The following is a 25,562-nucleotide window of genomic DNA, read 5'->3' as shown; positions in this document are numbered from 1 at the left end:
TCAGCCGCTCAGTCGTGCCTGACTCTTTGCGACCCCAAAGACTGCAGCACGCCAGGCTTTCCTATCCATCACCAACTCCCGGAGCTTGCTCAAACTCATGTCCATTGAGTCGGTGATGCCATCCAGCCATCTCATCCTCTGTCGTCCCCTTCTCCTCCTGCCTTCAATCTTTCCCAGCATCAGGGTCTTTTCAAATGAGTCAGTTTTTCGAATCAGATAGTGAAAGGAGTGGAGCTTCAGCTTCAGCATCAGTGCTTCCAATGAACACTCAGGACTGATCTCCTTAGAGTGGACTGGTTGGACCTCCTTGCAGTCCAAGGGACTCTCAGGAGTCTTCTCCAGCACCACAGCAGGGAAGCCCTCTAACTTAAATCTTTGGTTCCATTCTAAGTGCTCTTCACCAGTTAGTAGTAACGACTTCCTTCGGGGCTCAGTCACCTTCTGGATGGTACACAATAAAAAGAGGAGAAAGCGACCCTGTGGTTCCTAGGCAAGAACGTTAATAAAAGAACTTTCTCAAGTAACACCAGCAACAAAACCCTTCAATCTGGAGCCTCTAAAATAAAGGTCACCTGCGAGCAGGCAGCCGTCCAGTAAGTGTTTGCGTGAGAACTGCCGTGAGCTTCTCTAGGAAGGACGGCGGATGTGCGAGCAGGGTAGACCACCCATGCCTCTCGTCTTGGAAAGCACAAGGACAAACAGTGTAGACCTGGGGGTCACGCTCATTCACTGGCCAGATTCATTCCCCCCAGAACAGTGTGTGGGGCAGCTGTAATTAGCACCGTTTTATGAGAGTCCCAAGAGTGATACAGTCTGGTATCCCCTTGCCTTGGGATGCTTTCAGTTCCTCACATCAACGAGGTTCTGTCAGCTGAGCACCCACCCCACAGACCAAATGACAGGTAGGGAAGATTAATGACACCGCCAAACAGTTTATAGGGTTTTCTCAACCCCAAGGCATTGCTACACACGGCTTCCCACTGGGTCCTCAAAATACCTTACCTGGCTCGCCTCGAGGGGTTAATGATAGCTGCTCTGTTTTACGGGAGAGGGACCTGGGGATCACAGGGTTTAAAAGACTTTTCATGAGGCTGGTAAATTGAAGATCAGCGTGCAGTGTGAGGTGTCTGAGTCAATCCTGTGTGTGTGTGTGTGTGTGTCCAACTCCTAGGGCCATCTTTGACCTCCAGTAAGGATCTCCGAAGGATTGATGCTTTCGAACTGTGGTGTTGGAGAAGACTCTTGAGAGTCCCTTGGACTGCAAGGAGATCCAACCAGTCCATCCTAAAGGAAATCAGTCCTGGGTGTTCATTGGAAGGACTGATGTTGAAGCTGAAACTCCAATACTTTGGCCACCTGATGTGAAGAGCTGACTCATTGGAAAAGACTCTGATGCTGGGAAGGATTGAAGGCAGGAGAAGAAGGGAACGACAGAGGATGAGATGGTTGGGTGGCATCACCGATTCGATGCACATGAGTTTCAGTAAGCTCCGGGAGTTGGTGATGGACAGGGAAGCCTGGCGTGCTGCAGTCCATGGGGTTGCAAAGACACAACCCAGCGACTGAACTGAATTGCAGCAAAGACCCAGTGCAGCCAAAAAAAATAAGTAATTTTAAAAAAAAAGAATTACAGTGGGTGCTCGTAGGCACCACTGCAAAGTCCTTCCTAACAGCCAAGGAACAAAATCTGTTTGTTAAATGGACAGTTAGGGAAGTTGTCTTCACGATTTAAGGGAACGCCTATTGCCTCAAAATACCGTGCTTATCAACTCCAGATTTTAAGAAATATCAAGAAGATCCTGTCTACCAAGAAGCTGCCCCAACTAAGCCCGTATTCGTCACCCCACCCCATCCCCATAGCCTGCTATTTTTTTTTCAAATTTTATCGTAGAGTGTTATTAAACGTAGGTATGTGGGCAAGAGGCAACTGGACTTCAGATCTATCAATGCACGAAGCTGAAAAACTGAAAGTGTCAGTCTGTCAGTTGTGTCCAACTCTCTGTGACCCCATGGACTGTAGCCCACCAAGGTCCTCTGTCCATGGGATTCTCCAGGCAAGAATACTGGAGTGGGTTGCCACGCCCTTCTCCAGGGGATCTTCCCCAACCCAGGGATTGAACCCAGGTCTCCTGCAGGCAGATTCTTTACCATCTTAGCCACCAAGGAAGCCTCAAGCAGCCTGACACATCACACACAAATACAGTCTTATAAACCATCGTTAACTTTCAGCAGTCTTTAAAGAGGTGGCCAAAGTCACCTCCTTCATTAAGAGCACCTCTGAAAAAAATTATTAAACATGTAAACTCCACTACATAAAAATAGGATTGGACACCCCGTGTCCACCCACAGGTGAATGACTCAATCAACTCTGGGGCGGCCAGAAATCCTTAGAATACATAGTACTCAGAGATGGTTATATTTTTTTTTTTAAGGAGCAAAGCATTCATAGAGATAACAGTATTTACGGATTGAAAGATAAATACTCTAGGTGAAAGAAGCCAGAGAAAGTAGTACATATTGATGATCCCGTATCTGCACACATTTAAAATTGCAGAAAGTGTGAAGGGCAGAGGGAGAGGGAGAGAGACAGACAGATGCAGAGAGAAAGACAGAGTCACAGACGAAGAGATGGACAGACAGAATTGGAGAGAGAGAGAGACAGAGAGTTTGATGAAACTAACACTCAAGTCTCTCCCTCTCCCTTGACCAGATAAAAATATGAGCATCCCCCAAGCTGAATTATCGTCAAGTTAAACTATTCCACTCACTCGAGACGAATTGTCCCCCCAAGCTCCTTGCATCTGTGAACGCCGCTCCTGCAAGTCCAAATGCCTCGCTCGGCCCTGAGCTCCTGTCCTCATGATTATAATTAAACGCGTATTAAGTGCCCAGGCTGGGCTTTGCTCAAATCCGCCAATTATTTTTATATCTAAACATGACCTGTCGAGACTGCTGCGAACATAGTTATTTACGGAAGGAATCAGGCATCGCTGACTTTCAAGTGGTGCTGCTATTTAGTCCCTTAGTCATGTCCAACTCTTTGCGACCCCATGGACTGTAGCCCGCCGGGGTCCTCTGTCCATGGGGATTCTGCAGGCAAGGATACTGGAGTGGGTGGCCATGCCCTCCTCGAGGGGATCTTCCTGACCCAGGGATCGAACCCTCATCTCCTTCACTGCAGGCGGATTCTTTCCCACTGAGCCACCAGGGAAGCCCTTTGCGTGGTACCAAATGTACACAGATGGCAAAGGGGAATTCAGAATGTTGACATTTTTTTTATAAAACTTAAGCAAGGACTCCAGCCGGACATTCAAAGCAGGAAAGTGAGGGCAGACGTGTAATAAGGAGAGCTTCAGCCTCTTCTGGTCTGAAAACATGTTATGGACCTTTCACGTCTCTGTGGGTGCTGAGGGCCGTGGGCTGCATACTTAGGTGGTGGTTTCATGGCACCCAGACACCCTTTCTGCTAGATTCAGTCACACGTTCCTCTAGAAATGCTATCACTGCACGTATTCCTGGGCATCTCCACTCTTTCTTAAAGTCTTATTATGTTGGTGAGACAGAGGGTGAGATGGTTGGATGGCATCACCGGCTCGACGGACATGAGTTTGAGCAAGCTCCGGGAGTTGGTGATGGACAGGGAGGCCTGGCGTGCTGCGGTTCATGGGGTCACAAAGAGTCAGACATGACTGAGCAACTGAACTGAACTGAACTAGCTATGACGTTGAAAGCTCAAGCAGCAGAAGATAGGGAAAACAGGGAAATTTTACTTCATCGGAATTAAAAACTGGTATGTACACAATCAGCAGACTGAGAAGACAGCCCACAGCACAAGAGATTTTACTTGCATCATCCTGCGTGTTCCTATCTCTGAGTTTAACATGCATTTTATTTTACTGCACTTGGCAGCCAGGTGGCAGTCACCATCTATTTCTGCCCAGACTCTGCCAGCACCTTCCAGAAAGATCAGGAAAACGGCTGGTCTAGGGGTTTGAATGAGCAACTCAGGGTACGTCCACTCTTGTCATGACCGAAGCTTTTCCAGCTTGTAGGTTTTTTTTTGTCCTACAAACCTGCATCCAAAGTGGACCAACCAGCTATAAGGAAGTTCAATCCTCATCCTTCTCAGTTTTCACCAGTTCCGGGGTGTGATAACAGTCCCATTGGGCTTCCCAGGTGGCATTAGTGGTAAAGAACCTGCCCGCCAGTGCAGGAGACATAAGAGAGACGGGTTCAATCCCTGGGTCAGGAGGATCCCCCGGAGAAGGGAGGGGCTACGCACTCCAATATTCCTGCCTGGAGAATCCTGTGGACAGAGGAGCCGGGGGGTGGGGGGGTGCAGTCCACGAGGCTGCAAAGAGTCGGACACGACTGAAGCAACTTAGCACACACACACAACAGTCGTATTATCGGAAGGACCGCTGCTGAAGCTGCAACTCCAATACTTTGGCCACCTGATGCAAAGAGCTGACTCATTGGAAAAGACCCTGATGCGGGGAAAGATTGAAGGCGGGAGGAGAAGGGGACGACAGAGGATGAGATGGTTGGGTGGCATCACCGACTCAGTGGACATGAGTTTGAGCAAACTCCGGGAGTTGGTGATGGACAGGGAGGCCTGGCGTGCTGCAATTCATGGAGTCGCAGAGTTGGACACCACTGAGCCACTGCACAACAACAAAATGACTGATTCAGTTTGCTGTACGGCAGAAACTAACCCAGCACTGTAAATCAACTCTACTCCAATAAAAATTGATTAAAAAAAAAACAGAAATATATGTTCTGCCACTGTATGGAAAATTGTTTCCCCTAGTCAACAGAAAAGAAAAAAAAATGGCATGACGCTGAAAAGGAGTGTACACAGATGGTCGTGCTATTGAGAGGGTAACAGGCCAGGGGTCTCCAAACGAAGGAAAGAGGCCGCAAGTGTCAGACACTTTTTCTCTCTCCCTTAAGCAGCAGGAGGAGACAAATTCTCTGCTGCCATAATGACACCTGGATCCACCTGAACTTAACTTTGCTCAAACCCTGAGCTAAGCAATGCGTTTTTCTTATGGAAACGTTTGTCTTAAGCGACGCGAATGAAACTACGCATTTGCTTTGGAATTTGCCTTTCTTCAAAATGAACTTTTCTTTTTTTTCTTTCCTCAAACCTTGGGCTGATAATAGCTCAACAAACCAGTATTCCTATCAATTGTTTTATGCCTGGGGATTGACACGCCGCGTGCTAAGCTATCTCAAAAAATGCATATTGTGGGAGAGGGGTCTGGTGAAACTCCTTCAGCTTTGAGGTGTCTCCCTTATCTGATTAATAGCTTTCTAGGAGACATAAAACGGCTTGCTAAAAACCAGCAAGGGGTGGGAGGCACTCTTTCTGCGCCCTTCAGTGTCGGATGATCAAGCCTTGTTTGCACACACAGGAGGAGTTAAAGCCTCCTCAGAGCCGTCCTCGGTCTTTCCATTTCGGAAGCGGACGCGAGAGAAGGCAGAAAGCACACGACATTTCAGGACTTGTGCAAGGGCGTATTTTCAAGGCAACCGCCTCCCTGCTTTGGGACAGGGGCCAGCAAACGCCCCGTGTGACTTGAGCGATGTGCCGGACGCGGTCCAGCCCTACTTGCGAATGAAAAGGCTCAGGATTTCCTGCTCTCGGAGATCCCTTGGCAAGCATCACCATCTCTCAAGGAGCACAGAAGATCTTCTGTCCACAGGCGGAAAAAAAAAAAAAAAGGACGGACGACAGACCCTCCCTACAGAAGATCTTCTGTGCTATTTCGCAGACTGTAAGGCTTGCTGAGCCCGCTCACAACCTAACTTGGTTCGGCAGGACCGCTGTTAACTACGGAGAAGGAATCAGCCGCACATGCGTGGACCGCATGGACCTCCTGGGTCAGAGCCTGAGATCACATCTCCTGCCGGCAGGAGGACCGAGGCGGCCGGGTCTCCGGATGAGCCGCCGCCCGCTGACCTCGGCTGGCCGGGCCCCGAGCCTGCCCTGCAGGTAACCCGCTTTTCTTGATTTGCTCACCAAGCAGCAGCCAGCCCGGCTGGTGACCCTCAGGCCACACGTGGCCGCCTGGCACCACTCCTGAGTCTGGCTGTACTTGGAGGGCAAATTTCCTTCAAAAAAAGGAAAACAAAGATATCCATGTCAGATATTGCCTCGGGGCTGGGTTTCTGGAAGGACTGTAGAATTAAATAGTGAGAGAGAGGGCTTCCCTGGTGGCTCAGACGGTAAAGACTCTGCCACACCTGGGTTCGACCCCTGGGTCGGAAAGATCCCCGAGAGGAAGGCATGGCAACCCACTCCAGTATCGTTGCCTGGAAAATTCCATGGCCAGAGGAGCCTGGTGGGCTACAGTCTACAGGGTTGAAAACAGAGGAATGCTCTGCAGAGTAGATCTCTCAGATGCTAAGAGATTTCTGAGCGTGAGGGACTGAGCACTGAAGAGATGCTGAGATTCAAAACCGAAGTGGGTTTGGGAACGGAGCCTGGAGCATAGTGGAGAAGAGAGGCGTGTTGCCCGAGGCTCTGGAGGGTGGCCAGAATCCCAGGGGCTTGCGATTCCTTCTTCCCTGGAAAAGCATCAAAGGCTAAATTATAGGTACCATTTCACTGAAGGGCTTTCTTTCTCTTTTTCTGTATCTTTTTTTTTTTTTATGGAGATATAAATAGCAGATCGGAGAAGGCACTGGCAACCCACTCCAGTACTCTTGCTGGAAAATCCCATGGACGGAGGAGCCTGGTGGGCTGCCGTCTATGAGGTCGCACAGAGTTGGACACGACTGACGCGACTTAGCAGCAGCAGCAGCAACAACAGAAAATAACAGATAACATTGTGAGAGTCTGCAGTGTACAAAGCAACAGTTTGATACACGTATGTGTTGCAATATGCTTGCGTCGAGATAGCGATAGTGTGAGCCAACGCTGCTGTAGCCTGACATAGTTTCCATTGCTTTTTGTGTGTTCAGAACAATTAAGGTCTAGTCTCTTAATAACTTTGACCCTTGTATTATCTCCGGAATGTATTCACCTACACTTTGCAAGGTTACCCCCTTAAACATCTTCCGGTTCCCCTGGGACAGCTCAGCTGGGAGAAGGACGATGCCCCCAGCTCAGAAGCCCACCCACCACGCAGGCCACACAAGCCAAGCTCTCTTCCACTCATAAGCAGAGCTCAGGGTCACTGCAAAAGCCATGCCACATCAAGGGTCACTGATCACCCCCCCGCCGAGAGCCAAAATTGGCTTCCCTCATGTCTTTATGGTTCCTTACGGCCACAAAGAGGCTGCCAGGGACCGGCATTTTCACTACACATAATGTCACCCAGTCACTCGTTGACATTCAATCTTTATTGGGTATCCAGGGGAAGAGAAGTAGAAGGTTAGCCCAAGGAGTGAGTCTCACACCAAGGAACACGACTGCCGCTCATCTGTAGAAAGCACCTGTTGTCACCAGATGGTTTTGTAGACAAACAAATAAACGTGTTCCTCCCTTTTCCTGGAGTAGGAAATCGCAACCCACTCCAGTATTCTTGCCTGGAGAATTCCATGGACAGAGGAACCTGGTGGGTTACAGTCCACAGTCACAAAGATTCAGACAGGACTGGGCGACTAACGCAACACTTCCCTTTTCCTATTATTGTTTGCTGCAGATAGTAGCATACCACATGCTATCCTGACTCATTCTCTCTTTTTTAAATTTATTTTTTATTGAAGAATAATTGCTTTACAGAATTTTGCTGTCTTCTGTCAAACCTCAACATGAATCAGCCATAGGTATATATATATCCCCTCCTTTTTGAAACTTTCTCCCATCTCCCGCCCCTCTAGATTGATACAGAGCCCCTGTTTGAGTTTCCTGAGCCATACAGCAAATTCCCGTTGGCTATCTATGTTACATATAGTAATGTAAATTTCCATGTAGCCTTTTTCATTAAAAAAAAAAAAAATACTGGATATACCGGCTTCCCTGGTGGCTCAGTGGTAAAGAATCCACCTGCCAATGCAGGAGACCCAGGTTGGATCCCTGGGTCTGGAAGATCCCCTGGAGAAAGAAATAGCAACCCACTCCAGTATTCTTGCCTGGAGAATCCCATGGACAGAGGAGCTTAGCAGGCTATGGCCCCCACAGGGTTGCAAAGAGTTGGATATGACTGAGCAATTAAACAATGACAAAATATTGCATATATAGATTATGTGGTCCATGCACACAATGGAATATCATTTAGCCACGTCAGGGAATTCTGACACAGGCTACAACGTGGGTGAACTTTGAGGACATTTCACTATGTGAGATACGCCAGACAGGAAAGGACAAATATTGTACGATTCATGGATATAAGCAGCATAGACTCATCCGATTCATGGAGACAGAAAGCAGGAGGTTGGGCTTCATGGGCTGGGGGAGCGGGCTGGGCAGGAGAGTGTTTCATGGGGAGAGAGTCTCGGTCTGTGGAGACAAACTAGTTCCGAACACGGGCAGAGGGGACGGTTGTACAATGATGTGACTGTGCTCACTGCCACGGCGCTGTGCGCTTAATGATGGAGACGGGAAATTCTGTGATGTCTGTTTGCTGCTGTTTAGTCACCAAGTCCTGTCCGGCTCTTTTGCAACTTCATGGACTGTAGCCTGCCAGGCTCCTCTGTCCATGGGATTCTCCAGGCAAGAATACTGGCGTGGATTGCCATTTCCTCCTCCGGGGGATCTTCCCAATCCAGGGATTGAACTCAGGTCTCCTGAATTGGCAGGCGGATTCTTTTCACTGAGCCACTAGGGAAGGAATTTCATATTGATATGACACGATCTTCCATACGAATCTTTTTTATTTTTAATTAATGTGTGTTTACCACAATTAAAAGGCAATCAGGGCTTCCCGAGTTTGTGCAAACAGGAGCAGTAAACCACAACCTGGGTGAGGTCCAAGGATTCTAGAACCTTCAGAGGAAACACGGCTTTGCTTGCTGTTGTTGTTCAGTCTCTGAGTCAGATCTAAGGCTTGCAACCTCGTGGACTGTAGCCCCGCCAGGCTCCTCCGTCTGTGGGATTCTCCAGGCGAGAAGACTGGAGTGGGTTGCCATTTCCTCCTCCAGGGGACCTTCCCGACCCAGGGATCGAACCTGCAACTCCTACATTGGCAGGTGGGTTCTTTAACCATGGAGCCGCCAGGGGAAACCATGCTTCCTTGCTCCATATATGGGACTCAAGGTCCATCTGGACCGAACCAGGCTTCCAGCAGCCATGCCTGAATCCAGAACGCCTCGGGAACTTTCACCGCAAGGGAGAAAATGTGGTCTGTTTTGGGGCTTCAAAAGCAATCACCCCCTCTGTCCTAAGCTGCATCTAAAACATAAGGACTTCTGTCCCCAAGACAGATATTATAAACAGGGGGTAAAGTCTCTTTTCTGGACACAGATTAAACCAACACCAAAAAGATTAAAAAATCAGTTTCGTCAAACTAGGCAGGAGGGAGTGTTAGGTTTGTAAAACCAAACCTGGAATCTGTCTGCACTGTCCTTCTGAACAGCAGACATCATGCCCTCTCCTCTACCCCTCTGCAATCTATAATTCTACTTTTTTAAAAGGACGTCTCCCCTAATTCCCACCTCCAATAAATATCCAGTCTAAATTATTCTCCACCCAATTATTAAACTTTTTCACAAGCTCCAGGGGAAGGATTTACCCTGAGACAAACCGTGGACGGAATGGGGATTTTTGGAAAGGTACAAGGCATAGTGGTCCCAGTATCAGACATGAAAACATCCTGCTCCCTGTGTGATTCAATAAAGCAGCAGGAAAACGTATAAAGTCAAGCCGGTATGAGGAGAGGAAGTATTTGTGATTGACTGGGACATAGCTGAGATTCTTAGCCGCATTATGCATGAACTTGCGCTCAGAGAGAAAAGGGGTGCAAGGCAGCCTTATATTTGGGGGAAATGGTGGGACTGGGGACGTAGTAGAGACCTTACTCCTCCTTTCCAGAGCTGCATGGCTGTGGGCCAAAGCCCAGCCTGTCTGTAGGACAGAAAGGGGAAGAGCAGGAGCCTTTTCCCAGACCCGTAGCAAGCCCCTCATTCAGACTGGAGGCCTAGCTTTCTGCCCATCAGATCCCCACCTCGTTTTGTCCTCCATGGTCATCCTCCCTGGTCTACCCTTACTATATCCCTGTCCCCCACCGTCAAGAACACAGAGCTTTTCAGTTCTTTGCCGCAAGGTAAGTTTAAAAAAAAAAAAATGTGGTTTTTTTGTTTAAACAGTTCCTAAGTTGCTTTGTCTTTTAGTAACAGATCTCCCCGCCCCCCCCAGCCTCCCACTCAGTCCGGGATGATCACGTCCTGGTCATCATCGGGGTCGGGGTCCTCCTCTTCCTCCTCTTCATCTAGACAGACCACCACTTCAGCTGGCTCAGGTAATCGAGAGTCAGACCAATCCAGTACCTGCTGGGTGCTAAGCCTTGATGCCTGACTCCGCTGAGGGATATCCGTTTCCCGGAGCTGTTGGTGGGTTGCCCAGTCCCTCTCCAAGGGTTGTATGTCTGGTGTGGGCGGGGGATTCAAGCAGAGGCGGTGTCTCAGCCCATTCATTCAAGGAGCGGGTTGAAGGTGGTGCTGTGGGAACTGCTGGATCCTGGAAGCTAGGGGCACCAGGTACTTACTGCCTTGTCCCGAAACCATTTTAGTTGCCCATGCTTCAAGGCATAGCGTGTGTCACCAAACCACTGAGTAATCTCAGGCCGAGGTAAACCAGGGATCTGCTCTAATTTATGGTAATCCTCATGCCGTGCGCACTGGCACTGTAGAAAAAAACGGTTTGAGGATAGCCAACTGCTCTTTGGTTTTGTGCCTGGTCTTTCGCTGGCGTTGCATGTCTAGGGAAAGATACTCTGCAGGGCCAACCCTCCTTGATGCTGAGTTATGCCTTAGCCCCTGGGGCCAGGCTGGCTCCAGCTGTGGGGGCAGTGCCTGTTCATTGGGTGACAGGGGCTGTGGGGCACAGCCCCACAGTGGCTGGAGGGGCTTAGAGGTGGCAGGAGCTCCATCAGCCAGTCCCTGGAAAGAGGAAGAAGAGGCAGAGGAAGGAGGAGGAGTCACATTAGATGCTGACTCCTTCTTACAACTACTGGTGAGTAAGGAGATGGGTGGGGGCTTCTCCCGAGCACGGGGCTGGGGGACAGCTGTGGAGCGGTTCCAGGAAGGAGAACCTAGGCTGTGTGACTGGTCGGGACCCCTGCCTGCCTGCTCCTTAGAGAGGCCACTGCTTTGATGATCCTGCCAAAATTGCGACTGGCGGGGGAATGCCCCACTGCCAGGCACCGCCAGGGGCTCCTTGGCTTTCTGGTGACTCCGTGGCCTTTCCTCTGGGGGCCGCCTGCACGATGAGTAAAAGAGAGCAGGGGTTTGAAATGGAGTTGGTCCCGACGGTAGACTACTGGGGCTCGAGTCTCTTCAGTTTCTTCAGATGACCAGCTAATGCCACAGCGAAGGCGCTGGGCCACGAACCAAGTCTTGACTTTCTCCATCTGCAGCCCATAGCGTAGGCAAAGAAGGGCAACGTCTGCTAAACTGGGATGGGGAAGGCGCTGAAGGTTTGGAGCAAGTGTTCATTGCTGTCCAGCTCACCGGTCGGGGCTGCTTGGGTCCACACAAGCTGTAGCTCCTCAGAGGTTGGAGGGAGGCAGATGAGGCCCACAGGGGAGCTATGAAGATGGCCGGCCTCTTTAATAGGAGGCATCTGTGCCCTCCAGAGACAGCGCAGTCCAGCCCGGGCGGTGGCTCCCAGCCTCGCACCATGGGCCCGGGGGGAAGGGGAGGAAGGGCAGGGGGCCTCCAGGGTGAGAGAGAGGGGTTGCGCCCGTCTAGCCCAGCCCTGCTCCAGCGAGTTCCCTTGATGGGTTTTTAGTAATTGCCACATGTTATTGGCAGAATCAAATTTTTCCCTCTCGTTGTTGAAACTCTTGACTACACTCAGTGCCCTAAGCTGACTGGCCTCACAGGACTTCCTGCGTGCTCAGTCGTGTCCGACTCTTTGCCATCCCATGGACTGTAGCCCCCCAGGCTCCTCCGTCCACGGGGTTCTCCAGGCAAGCAGACTGGAGTGGGTTGCCATGCCCTCCTCCAGGGGATCTTCCCAACCCAGGGATTGAACCCACATGTCTTGCATTGCAGGCAGATTTTTTTTTTTTTACCACTGAGTCGTTATATTACTTACTGCATTATTATTATATTACTTACTGCATTATGAATAGTTCCGTTTCTGCTGCCCGTGTTAGTACGCACCTTTCTATTTCTTACAGGAAATACAAGGAAAGAGAGGCCATGTTACGTCTGGAACACTCTTGGTAAGACAGGGTTGTCTGTAATCGGTCATCGTCTCTCTGTGCCTCTGCGTCTCTTCTGGTCAGTTTCTCAGAATCCATTGATAGTAAAGTGATCTTTCTCAGTTACTCACTGATCAATGCCCCTTGGAGTTCCCTGGGAGCTCAGATGGTAAAGAATCCGCCTGCAGTGCAGGAGACCCCAGTTCGAGTCCTGGGTTGGGAAGATCCCCTGGAGAAGGGAACAGCTCCCCACTCCAGTATTCTGGCCTGGAGAATTTCATGGACTGTATAGTCCATGGGGTTTGAGGAAAAAAAAGAAGAAAAATCAAATGCTTAAGACACATATCCAACCTCTTCTGAAATTCGATGCTAATATCTAAAAAAAGTACGAGTTGCTTTCAACAAAAAGAAAAAAAGAAAATGCCTAAGAGATGTTTTCAGACTCTTCTGAAATGGGATGATAACATATATATATTATATTTAATATAATATATATTTAACTAAAAAAAGAAGAACAAATATCAAATGCCTGAGAGATGTATTCAAACTCTTGTGAAATGGGATGATAATATATTATATATAATATAATATACATTTAATTAGTATACATTTTATTTAATGTAATATAACATATTTTTAAAAAGAAGAAAAAAAATAAAATGTCTAAGAGATGTATTGAAACTCCTCTGAAATGGGATGATAATACATATCTATATTATATGTCATATAATATAGATTTAATTAATATATATTATATTTAATGTAATATAACATATATTTTTAAAAAGAAGAAAAAAGAATCAAATGCCTAAAAGATGTACTCAAACTCTTCTGAAATGGGATGATAATAAATATTAATTTAATATAATTTATAATATACATTTAATAAATATATATTATATTTAATATAATTTAACATATAGTTTTTTAAAGAAGAAGAAAGAATCAAATGCCTAAGAGATGTATTCAAACTCCTCTGAAATGGGATGATAATATATATGTAATATAATATAGATTTAATTAATCTATATTATATTTAATGTAATATAACATTTTTTTTAAAGAAGAAGAAAGAATCAAATGCCTACGAGATGTATTCAAACTCCTCTGAAATGGGATGATAATATATATATGTAATATAATATAGATTTAATTAATCTATATTATATTTAATGTAATATAACATATATATATATATTTTTATAAATTTATTTATTTATTTTAGTTGGGGGCTAATTACTTTACAATATTGTAATAGTTTTTGCCATACATTGACATGAATCAGCCATGGGTTTACATGGGTTTTCTTTTTTAAAGAAGAAGAAAGAATCAAATGCCTAAGAGATGTACTTAAACTCTCCTGTACCGGGATGCTCCTCTCAAAGTCCCCTGGATGAGCGGCCCTAGCTCTCCCGCCCGCAGAAGCGGGGTACTTAGATGGAACCCCACACGCAGCCTTGTCTGGCCCTTGTCTTTCAGGAGCTGGCTGGCTTTCACAGTCGCTGCGCTTCTGGGTCCGGAACCCTCAGCCTGCGGCCCTCAACCCGGCTCCCGGCCAAACATCCTCCTTCTGATGGCGGACGATCTCGGCATTGGAGACGTCGGTTGCTACGGCAACACCACCATCAGGCAAGGACCAGAGACCGGCTTATCTGACACCCGGGTGCAGAGGTCCACGATAAGCCGTCTGACCTTTGGTCTAGGCAATTCAAACTTGAAGAGAGTTGTGCACACATTCTTTCTTTGAATGGTATCGGGCTTCCCAGGTGGCTCAGTGGTAAGGAGTCCGCCTGCCAATGCAGGAGACTCGGGTTCGATCCCTGGGTCGGGAAGACCCTTGGGAGGAGGGCATGGCAACCCACTCCAGTATGCTTGCCTGGAGAATCCCATGGACAGAGGAGCCTGGCGGGCTACCGCCCATGGGGTCGCAAAGAGTCGGACGCGACTGAGCCACTAAGAGCACTTCAATCTTGCATTCTTCCCACTGCACTCAGGCCAGCTCGAATGTATATAGTATAACTGAACCACTCTGCTGTTCACCAGAGACTAATGCAACATTGCGAATCAATGCTACACCCATATAAAAATTAACAAAAATAAATAAAAAAGACTGAGTCCCAAGTGAGAAGTCACCCTGGCTCTCAATTCTGGATGTTGTATTGGGTCCATCTCAGCGTCAGTAGTACAGTGTGGAAGCTTGGTAAACAAGGCAGTTGATGAGATTTCCCTGGTGGTCCAGTGGTTAAGACTCCGCCTCCCAATGCAAGGGACGCAGGTTCAATTCCCGCTCAGGGAACTAAGATCCCGCAGGCAGCGGGGTGTGGTCAAACATTGAAAAACAATTCTGCAGTTGATGTTTCTTTGATGTTTTGGGAGACATTTGACGTTTTCCCACTGTTTTTTTTTTTGTTGTTGTTGTTATTAATTTTCAATGGAATATAGTAGCTTTACGACGTTGTGTTAGTTTCTGCTGTACAGCAAAGTGAATCAAATATACGTATACCTGTATCCCCTCTCTTTTTGGATTTCTTTCCCATTTAGGTCACCATGGAGCATTGAGCAGAGTTCCCCTTGCTGGACTATAGGTTCTGACTAGTTACCTATTTTATACATAGCATCACGCTAAGTCAGTCATTTCTGATTTTATACATAGTATCATGCTAAGTCGCTTCAGTCATCTCCAAGTCTTTGTGACCCCATGGACTGTAGCCCACCAGGCTCCTCTGTCCATGGGGATTATCCAGGTAAGAATACTGCAGTGGGCTGCCATGCCCTCCTCCAGGGGATCTTCCTGACCCAGGGATCAGACCCAGGGATCGAACCCCGGTCTCCTGCATGGGCAGGTGGGTTCTTTACTGCTAGCACCACTTGGGGAGCCCATAGTATCAGGAGTGTCTATATGTCAATCCCAAACTCCCAAATCATCCCACCACACCCCCCATTCCCTCCTTGCTATCCATACATTTGTCTCTACATCTGCGTCTCTATTTCTGGTTTGCAAACAGGTTCATTGGTACCATCTTTCTAGATTCCACATATATGCGTTCATGTATGATATTTTTATGTATCTGACTCACTTCACTCTGTATGACACCCTCTAGGTCCATCCTCATCTCTGCAAAGTTGCTGCCTTTTGCTCATTCCTAAGGCGGTAAAGAATCCACCTCCTGGTGCAGGAGACACAGGTTTGATCCCTGGGTTGGGAAGATCCCCTGGAGTAGATAATGGCAACCCACTCCAGTATTCCTGCCTGGAGAATCCCATGGACAGAGGAGCCTGGTGGGCTACCGTCCCCGGGGTCACAAAGAGTTGGACACAATTGAATGAGTGCGCACAGGAACTCAGGGAGTTACTCATTGGTAAACTGCCAGGCTTTCTATCAAGTAGGATGTCACTCTGCTTAATGGAAAGAAAAACAAACCATGTGTTGGTTTGCTAAGGATTAAGAGAGTTAACGTTCCCTTCCACAGGACTCCAAACATCGACCGCCTTGCGGCGGACGGCGTGAGACTCACCCAGCACCTGGCCGCGGCCCCCGTGTGCACCCCAAGCAGAGCGGCGTTTTTAACGGGCAGATACCCGCTCCGATCAGGTTGGTCCTTCCCTCTGTCTAACCACACACTGGACAGGAACACGCTGTCTGTAACTAACCAGGCATGACTTATGCAGTACAGGGTCGGGAGAATGCTCCAAGTCCCCCTGTATTTTTTTTTTTTTAATGTTTTTGTTTTATTGTGGTCAAAGTCACATAATATACAACATCCTATTTTAACCATATTTTACCACACAGTTCAAGGGCTTCCCTGGTGGCTCAGACGGTAAAGAATCTACCTGCAATGCAAGAGACCTGGGTTCGATCCCTGGGACGGGAAGATCCCCTGGAGAAAGGAATGGCTCCCCACTCCAGTATTTCTGCCTGGAGAACTCCATAGACAGAGGAGCCTGGGGGGCTACAGTCCATGGCTCACAAAGACTCAGACAGGACTCAGCGACTAACACTTAGCAATAGCACTGATGATAAAACGTGCTGTCTGATTGTACCATCTCTCTGAACACCATTGATCCAAGGTATGGTTTCCAGTCACGGTCAGCGTGTTCTTCAGTGGACAGCGGTCTCTGGAGGACTCCCGCCCAGTGAAATCACTTTTGCAAAAATACTGAAAGCTAAAGGCTATACCACCGGGGTCATAGGTATGTACCTTTTCTAAGTATTCAACTAAAAAGTTTGCAAATGAAATAGTTGGGGAACACAGTAGAATTTCTCACTGGACAGAAACCTCTGTGCATGCTGGAATGTCGCTACCCAGGGTGCTTCATGCAAAGTAGACGTGCCAGAAATATCAGCTTAATGACATATTTGGCATTTCATACAATTTTCTGGTGCACTATGATTTAAAAGCTTAAAAATTGGGTGGGGGTGGGGGGTAGAGTGGGAGTTTGGGATGGACATGGACACACTGCTGTATTTAACATGGAGAAACAGCAAGGACCTGCTGTCCAGCACAGGGAACTCTGCTCAATACTCTGTAATAACCTTATGGTTCCCAGGGGGAAGGATGGGGGAAGGATAGTCAGGGAGTTTGCGATGGACATGGACACACTGCTGTATTTAACATGGAGAACCCACAAGGACCTGCTGTCCAGCACAGGGAACTCTGCTCAATACTCTGTAATAACCTTATGGTTCCCAGGGGGAAGGATGGGGGAAGGATAGTCAGAGAGTTTGCGATGGACATGGACACACTGCTGTATTTAACATGGAGAACCCACAAGGACCTGCTGGACAGCACAGGGAACTCTGCTCAATACTCTGTAATAACCTGATGGTTCCCAGGGGGAAGGATGGGGGAAGGGATAGTTAGGGAGTTTGGGATGGACATGGACACACTGCTGTATTTAACATGGAGAACCAACAAGGACCTGCTGGACAGCACAGGGAACTCTGCTCAATACTCTGTAATAACCTTATGGTTCCCAGGGGGAAGGATGGGGGAAGGGATAGTCAGGGAGTTTGGGATGGACATGAACACACTGCTGTATTTAACATGGAGAACCAGCAATGGCCTGCTGTCCAGCACAGGGAACTCTGCTCAATTTTCTGTAATAATGTAACTGAGGAAAAATTTTGAAAAAGAAGAGATATGTGCACATGTATCACTGATTCACTTTGCTGTACATCTGAAACTAACAGAACATTGTTCATCAATAATACTCCAACATGAAATAAAAATTTAAAAAATAGAAATATAACTGCAAATCATCTACAAGACAGCATTGGAGGCATCACAGATGTGACAGTAACAAATTTTCAGCAGGATGCAAAATCTCTCTAAGGTTCCCACTTCAGCCCACATGGAGTTCTAATCTGTTGCTGTTGTTCTGTCGCTAAGTCATGTCTGATTCTTTGCAACCCCACAGACTGCAGCACGCCACACTTCCCTGTCCTCCACTATCTCCCAGAGCTTGCTCAAACTTGTGTCCATTGAGTCGGTGATGCCATCCAACCATCTCATCCTCTGTCGTCCCCTTCTCCTCCTGCCTTCAATCTTTCCCAGCATCGGGGTCTTTTCCAATGAGTCAGTTCTTCGCATCAGGTGGTCAAAGGATTGGAGTCTCAGCTTCAACATCAGTTCTTCCAATGAATATTCGGGACTGATCTCCTTTAGAATGGACTGGTTGGATCTCCTTGCAGTTCAAGGGACTCTCAAGAGCTTTCTCCAACACCACAGTTCAAAAGCATCAATTCTTTGACGCTCAGGCTTCTTTAGGGTCCAACTCTCACATCCATACATGACTACTGGAAAAACCATAGCTTTGACTAGATGCACCTTTGCTGGCAAACTTATGGAGTTCTCAACTGAGAAACAACAAGATCCAGGCAACTCACAGGTGTTTCAAAGGACGATCAGACTCTGAGAAGATGGAGATGGTGATTAGCTACAACAGGCACCAGAAATGCGGGCACACAAGCTCCTCCTTGCATTGACTCAACCTGGCCAGGTTCCTGGGGAAATTACAGCAAACACTATCCCCTGCCCATCTGCCTGCATCCTGACCTCATCCCTCCACCCAGCAGAGAACCCAGGACTCGGCAAGCACGTCGTACCCACTCACCAAAGGATGCATGGACCATTGTCACACCCGCACACTTTTTTTTTTTTTGCCTGTTTTCCAGGAAAATGGCATTTGGGTCTCAACTGTGCGTCTCCCGACGATCACTGCCACCATCCGCTCAATCACGGCTTCGACCATTTCTACGGAATGCCGTTCAGCATGATGGCAGACTGCGAGTGCTGGGGACTGTCCGAGAAGCGTGTGGTCCTGGAGCATCGACTCGGCGTCTGCGTCCAGCTCGTGGCCTTGGCCGCTCTCACACTCACCGTCGGGAAACTCACCCACCTGATCCCAGCCTCCTGGACTCCGGTCATCTGGTCGACCGTCCTGTGCCTCCTGCTCTTCATCACTTCCTGTTCGGTGGGCGCCCTGATCGCGCATGCGGACTGCTTTCTGATGCGGAATCGTTCCATCGCAGAGCAGCCCATGCGCTCTCAGAGGACGACGCCACTCCTGCTCCAGGAGGTCTCATCCTTCGTCAAAAGGTGAGTGCAGAAGGGTGCTTCAGGGTGAAGACGCATCCCGAACCTCCTTCTTCCGAAATGGGTAGGTGGTTGTTCAGTTGCTCAGTCGTGTCTGACTCTTCGCGACCCCATGGACTGCAGCACTCCAGGCCTCCCTGTCCATCACCAACTCCCGGAGCTTGCTCAAACTCATACCCCTCGAGCTGGTGATGCCATGCAACCATCTCATCCTCTAATCATCCCCTTCTCCTCTTGTTAATAGGTATAAGAAAAAGTGAATTGTCTGACTCTTTTTGACCCCATGGACTGTAGCCCACCAGGCTCCTTTGTCCATGGGATTCTCCAGGCAAGACTACTAGAGTGGGTTGCCATGCCCTTCTCCAGGGGATCTTCCTGACCCAGGGATCAAACCTAGGTCTCCTGTGTTGCAGGCAGATTCCTTCCCAACTGAGCCACCAGGGAAGCCTGCATGGTGAAATCGTTCTGGCTCAGAAAGACGTTTTTGGTAAAGTGGAGGCTGAATGACATTCGCTGGAACCCAACTGGGTCCCCTGAAACAACTGACTGGTCATTTGAAATGTGCTGCTCTCTCTTCCTGTTTTAGACCCAGTTCAGAGAGTTCCCTACTGGTCCAGTGGGTAGGACTCCGTACTTCCGCTTCAGGGGCATATGTTTTGTAGAAGCTAAGCTTCTACATGCTATGTGGCATGGCCAAAAAAAGTTAAAAATTAGTGTGGATTTTTTCAGTTCAGTTCAGTCGCTCGGTCATGTCCGACTCTTCGTGACCCCATGGACGGCAGCATGCCAGGCCTCCCTGTCCATCACCAGCTCCCCGGGTTTGCTCAAACTCATGTCCATTGAGTCGGGGATGCCATCCAACCACCTCATCCTCTGTCACCCCCTTCTCCTCTTGCCCAATAGGTATGAAAAAGTGAAAGTGTTGGTTGCTCTGTCATGTCTGACTCTTTACGACCCCGTGGACTGTAGCCCACCAGGCTCCTCTGTCCATGGGATTCTCTAGGCAAGAATACTGGAATGGGTTGCCATTTCCTCCTCCAGGGGAATCTTCCCGACCCAGGGATCAAACCTAGGTCTCCTGTGTTGCAGGCAGATTCTTTACCAACTGAGCTACCAGGGAAGCCCGCACGGTGAAATCGTTCTGGCTCAGAAAGACGATTTTGGTAAAATGGAGCCTAAATGATGATCCCTGGAACCCAACTGGGTCCACAGAAACAAGTGACTGAGAAATAAGGCCAGGCGTGTTGTATCCGTTTTCAGAAACAGGCAAGGACCTTTCCTCCTCTTTGTGTCCTTTTTACACGTCCACACCCCTCTTGTCACAACTGAGAACTTCCGTGGAAGGAGTCCCCATGGGCTCTACGGAGACAACACAGAAGAGATGGACTGGATGGTGGGTAAGTAGCTTTTCTTCATCGCTGTGCAAACACTTTAACCCCTGCTTCATAGTCATCTCTGCTCCCTCTTCTTTCTGCTCTATAACCATCTTTTCCCTCACTTTTAAGTGTTCACTACATTGTCCTATGTCTCCTGCACCCTTATCGCTCTCCTAAAATTTTTTGGAGGTTGAATGGGGCACATACAAAGAGACGTATCAATCTTCAATCAAAGATGTTTTCTGGTTGTTCTGTCTCCAAGTCGTGTCCGACTCTTTGCAACCCCATGGACTGCAGCACACCAGGCTCCTCTGTCCCTCACCATCTCCTAGAGTTTGCTCAAATTCATGCCCATTGAGTTGGTGATGATATCTGATCATCTTATCCTTTGCCACCCCCTTCTCCTCCTGCCTTCAATCTTTCCCAGCTTCAGGGTCTTTTCCAGTGAGTCAGCTCTTCCCATCAGATGGCCAAAGGACTGGAGTTTTAGCATCAGTCCTTCCAATGAATATTCAGGGTTGGCTTCCTTTAGGATGGACTGGTTTGACCTTGCAGTCCAAAGAACCCTACGAGTCTTCTCCAGCACCACAGTTTGAAAGCATATGTTCTTTTGTGCTCACCCTTCTTTACGGTCCAACTCTCACATCCGTACTGGAAAAAACCACAGCTTTGACTACACCCACTAGAATACCACACTTCTATTACTGGTCACTCATTATACTTTCATACTAAAGACTCATTTTCATGAAGCGTTCCAAAATTTGGTGAGAGATTGTCTTCTGTTTTGACCGCCTGAGACACATCTGTTCTTTGCAGGCCAGATCCTTGATACTTTGGACACGGAAGGGTTGACCAACAGTACCCTTGTTTATTTTACATCGGATCATGGGGGATCCTTAGAGGCTCAGTCTGGAAACAACCAATACGGTGGCTGGAATGGGATATATAAAGGTGAGAGTGAGGCATTCCCAGATGTGTGTCTACTGTCTTCATCTCTTCCCAATAATTCTCAACCCTTCCTCTGGAATGTGAGTTTACAAAAGCAAAGTCACACAAATCAGAAGAACCCCAATGATCTCCATGGTGGACAGAATCATGTCCCCAAAGACGTCCACATCCTTTATAGACAGGTGGTTTGATAGAATAATGTCCCCAAGGATATCCAAATACTGACCCCTGAGTGGTGGACAGAATAATGTCCCCCGAGACAGTCACATCCTGACCCCAGTATGATGGGAAACTAACACCCAGATTAATAAGGACAATAAAATCTGACCATATAGGAGCTAAATGTCACCATGTCATTAAACAGAGAGGGAGAGAATGAGTGATTTAAGGCAAACAGAAGGGTTAAGTCACCCAGGGAGGTAACCGCTGATTTTGAATCACATTCTTTCCTGTTCATGTTTAAACACAGGCGGCAAAGGCATGGGCGGCTGGGAAGGCGGGATCCGGGTCCCGGGGATATTCCGGTGGCCCGGGGTCCTGCCGGCTGGCCGCGTGATCCACGAGCCCACCAGCCTGATGGACGTCTTCCCCACCGTGGTCCACCTGGCGGGCGGCCAGGTTCCCCAGGACAGGTAAAGCCCGGCCCAGAGAAGGCAATTCCACTTTGCGTACAGACAACATGTGCGTCAAACATCACTGTCCATTTCGTTGGGCCTAAAACACCCATGAGATCGGTACCTGGAAAAACATTCATCATTAGGGGCTCCAATGTCTGCTTTATGGTGTACACAGCATGTCCTTCTCCAGAGTTAAAAGTGGAGCGTTTGGAGTATAAGGACGATGGTCGCTGAAATGCACCGATACTGACAGTTCGTCACGAGGGAGTCCTTTTCGCGTAGCCTGGTAGGGACTTTTGATGTTTCCATTTTTTTTCCTCTTTAAGAATTGTAGAGACCTCCCTGGAAGTCCACTGGTTGAGACTCCGTACTTCCAACGCAGGGGTCACGGGTTCAATCCCTAGTCAGGGAACTAAGATCCTACACGCAGCACAACATGGTCCCCCCCAAAATTATAGAAAATTTGGGAGTAAAGGAAAGAAAATAAAATAATTTCTTAAACTTGCCAACATACAGATGAATACATCATTAATTTATATGATGAAAGTGAAAGCGTTAGTCACACGGTCGTGTCTGACTCTTTGTGACCCCGTGGACTGTCGCCCACCAGGCTCTTCTGTCCATGGGATTCTCCAGGCAAGAATACTGGAGTGGGTTGCCTTTCCCTTCTCCAGGGGACTCTTCCCAACCCAGGGATCGAACCAAGGTCTCCCACATTGCAGGCGGATTCTTTACCAGCTGAGCCACAAGGGAAGCCCCATATATATTTATTTTATTATATATATCTATGGAATGATACCAGGTCTTGTGGAAGCACACCACATATTTCTGTAAAGAGTTAAAGCTCCAATCCGTATAGAACCAAGCAGCTGTTTCCCAGACATTAGCCCATCCGTGCATTCGGAATAAGGCTGGGTAGACCTTTGCTTCAGCCCCCGGTAGTGGGGACCAGCCAGGATCTCCCAACCAAAGGTCCTGCCTGCAGGCGGATGGTATACCAGCTGCCTGCAGGGGGTGCTCGCTAGAGGCTCCCGCCCGCCTCCCAGCGGCCCCGCCCTGAGTCCGCCCCCTCGCTCTCGCCTGCAGGGTGGTGGACGGCCGGGACCTGCTGGCCCTGCTCCAGGGGACCGCCCGGCACTCGGACCACGAATTCCTCATGCACTACTGCGAGAGCTTTCTGCACGCCGCCCGGTGGCACCAGCGCGACCGTGAGTCCGCCGCATGCGGGGTCCCGGCTTGCCCTCTGTTATTTTCTGCTCCTTCACGCCTTTCATTTATTTCCACGTGAGCGTCCTTACTTCCTTCTTGGCGGAATTTTTCTTCCGATCCCAAGAGCATCCTTTAGCTGTCAATCACCCTGTCCTGATGAGAAGGGAAGGCTTGCCTATGGTTTCCTGGTTGTTCAGTCGCTAAGTCGTGTCAAACACTTTGGCGACCCCATGGACTGTATGTAGCCCCCCAGGCTCCTCCGTCCATGGGATTCTCCGGGCAAGAATACTGGAGTGGGTTGCCATGCCCACCTGCAGGACATCTTCCTGACCCAGGGGTCGAACTCGGGTCTCCTGTGTTGCAGGCAGATTCTTTACTGTCTGAGCCACCAGGGAAGCCCAAGAATACTGGAGTGGGTTGCCATGCCTTCTCCAGGGGATCTTCCCCACCCAGGGATCGAACCCGGGTCTCCTGCGTTGCAGGCGGATTCTTTACCGTCTGAGCCACCAGGGAAGCCCACGCCTGTCCCATCTGCCCCAAACACGCCACCGTCCGTCCTTAACCTTCAGTTAAATCCACTAATTCTCGTCCTTCCTCCAGGAGGAGCAGTGTGGAAAGTCCATTTCGTGACCCCCGTCTTCCAGCCGGACGGCGCGGGCGCCTGCTACGGGCAGGCGGTGTGCCCCTGCTCCGGGGACGGGGTAACCCACCATGCCCCACCGCTGCTGTTCGACCTGTCCCGAGACCCTTCCGAGGCCCACGCCCTCACGCCGGACACGGAGCCCTCGTTCCACCGGGTGGTGGAGACCGTCGCCCGGGCCGTGGCGGCCCATCGCCGGACGCTCAGCCCGGTTCCGCTGCAGCTGGACGCGGCGGACAACACATGGAAGCCGTGGCTACAGCCCTGCTGCGGTCGGTTTCCCTTCTGCTGGTGCGATCGGGAGGCGGACCCACGATAGGCGCCCGCCTGGGAAACCCGGCTGCCCGAGCCCCTGCAGGCCTTCACTGGGGTCAAACAAATATAAAACATCGGTGTGAAGTCAAGTCGCCTGCTTGTGGGGGCTTGAATCCTTTCACCTAGAATCCAGGTTGGGGTCGGTGCCGGGCGGTTGGGGGGGGGGAAGGAAAGGCTGAGATGGATGAAGAGACTAACATGGAAACTTACTTTGCGCTGCGTGTGCCAGACTCTCTGAGACTCCACGGACTGTAGCCCACCAGGCTCCTCTGCCCATGGGATTCTCCAGGCAGGAAGACAGGAGCGGGTTGCCATGCCCTCCTCCAGGGGATCTTCCCGACCCAGGGATTGAACCCGGGTCTCCAGCATCGCAGGCGGATTCTTTACCAGCTGAGACACCAGGGAAGCCCGGAAACTTACATGACCATATGTAAATTAGATAACCGACCGGGATTTGCTGTATGACTCAGGGAACTCAAACAGGGGCTCAGTAACAACCTAGAGGGTGGGATGGGGAGGGAGGTGGGAGGGAGGTTCAAGAGGGAGAGGACACACGTATAGCTACGTCTGATCCATGTTGAGGTTTAGCAGAAGCCAACCGAATTCTGTGAAGCAATTATCCTTCAATTACAAAGATAAATCAATTAAAAAAAAAGAATCCAGTACTTGTCTTTCTGTTTTGACTCTGAGAAAGACACATATCATATATTAATGCACATAGGAGAAGGGGTCGACAGGGTATGACATGGTTGGATGGCATCACTGACTCCATGGACCTGAGTTTGAGCAAACTCCGGGAGTTGGTGATGGACAGGGAGGCCTGGCGTGCTGCGGCCCATGGGGTCGCAAAGAGTAGGGCGACTGAACTGAAGTGAATGCACATACATGGAATCTAGAAAGACGGTCCTGATGATCCTAACTGCAGAGCAGCAAAGGAGGCGAAGACATAAAGGACAGACTTGCGGACACAGCAAGGGAAGGGCGGGGCGGGGCGGATGGAGACAGTAGCCTTGAGACATATGCACTATCCTTTGTAAGACAGAGAGCCAGCTGGAATTTGCTGTACGACGCAAGGAAGCGAAAGCTGGCGCTCTGTGACAAACTCTAGCAGCGGGACAGGGAGGGAGGTTCAAGACGGAGGGGACGTATGTATACCTACGGCTGATTCACGCTGATGTATGGCCGACACCAACCCAACATCGGGAAGTCATGACTCTCCAATAAAAAATAAGCCTCCAGTGCTAAAATATACAAATGAACTTATCTGTACAACAGAAACCCGGGTCTGATGCCTGGGTCGGGAAGACCCCCTGGAGGAGGAAATGGCAACCCACTCCAGGATTCTTGCCTGGAGAATCCCGTGGACAGAGGAGCCTGGCGGGCTACAGTCCACGGGGTCGCAAAGAGTCGGACACGACTGAGCGATGAACTCACACGCCCACACATACAACAGAAACAGAGTCACAGATGTAGAAAACAACCATGCTTACCAAGGGGTAAAGAGTGCATAGGATAAATTGGGAGATTGGAATTGACACGTACAAACT

At 49.1% G+C, this 25,562-nt stretch overlaps 2 protein-coding genes and 1 pseudogene across 5 annotated transcripts in view; 1 reads left to right on the top strand and 2 right to left on the bottom strand.

The window, feature by feature from the left end:
* Window positions 1–25,562, bottom strand: part of LOC145537836 (arylsulfatase H) — a 55,283-nt gene that overhangs the window by 26,442 nt on the left and 3,279 nt on the right. The window lies entirely within an intron of this gene.
* On the top strand, window positions 5,459–24,684 carry LOC145537834 (arylsulfatase L-like). Its single transcript, XM_081568743.1, has 11 exons — window positions 5,459–5,998; window positions 12,291–12,335; window positions 13,794–13,943; window positions 15,785–15,906; window positions 16,383–16,505; window positions 18,490–18,913; window positions 20,171–20,307; window positions 21,103–21,237; window positions 21,704–21,866; window positions 22,938–23,059; window positions 23,661–24,684. Exons 1-11 carry the CDS (start codon window positions 5,874–5,876, stop codon window positions 24,017–24,019), a joined length of 1,905 nt encoding a protein of 634 aa, XP_081424869.1. The 5' UTR covers window positions 5,459–5,873; the 3' UTR covers window positions 24,020–24,684.
* Window positions 10,312–11,787, bottom strand: LOC145537601 (homeobox and leucine zipper protein Homez pseudogene; annotated as a pseudogene).

This window comes from Giraffa tippelskirchi, chromosome Y (genome assembly GCF_054371585.1).
Source record: "Giraffa tippelskirchi isolate mGirTip1 chromosome Y, T2T-mGirTip1v1.2.pri, whole genome shotgun sequence".
Classification (NCBI taxonomy): domain Eukaryota; kingdom Metazoa; phylum Chordata; class Mammalia; order Artiodactyla; family Giraffidae; genus Giraffa; species Giraffa tippelskirchi.
The sequence above is the reverse complement of the archived record's forward strand: the minus strand, read 5'-3'. Positions and strand labels throughout refer to the sequence as shown.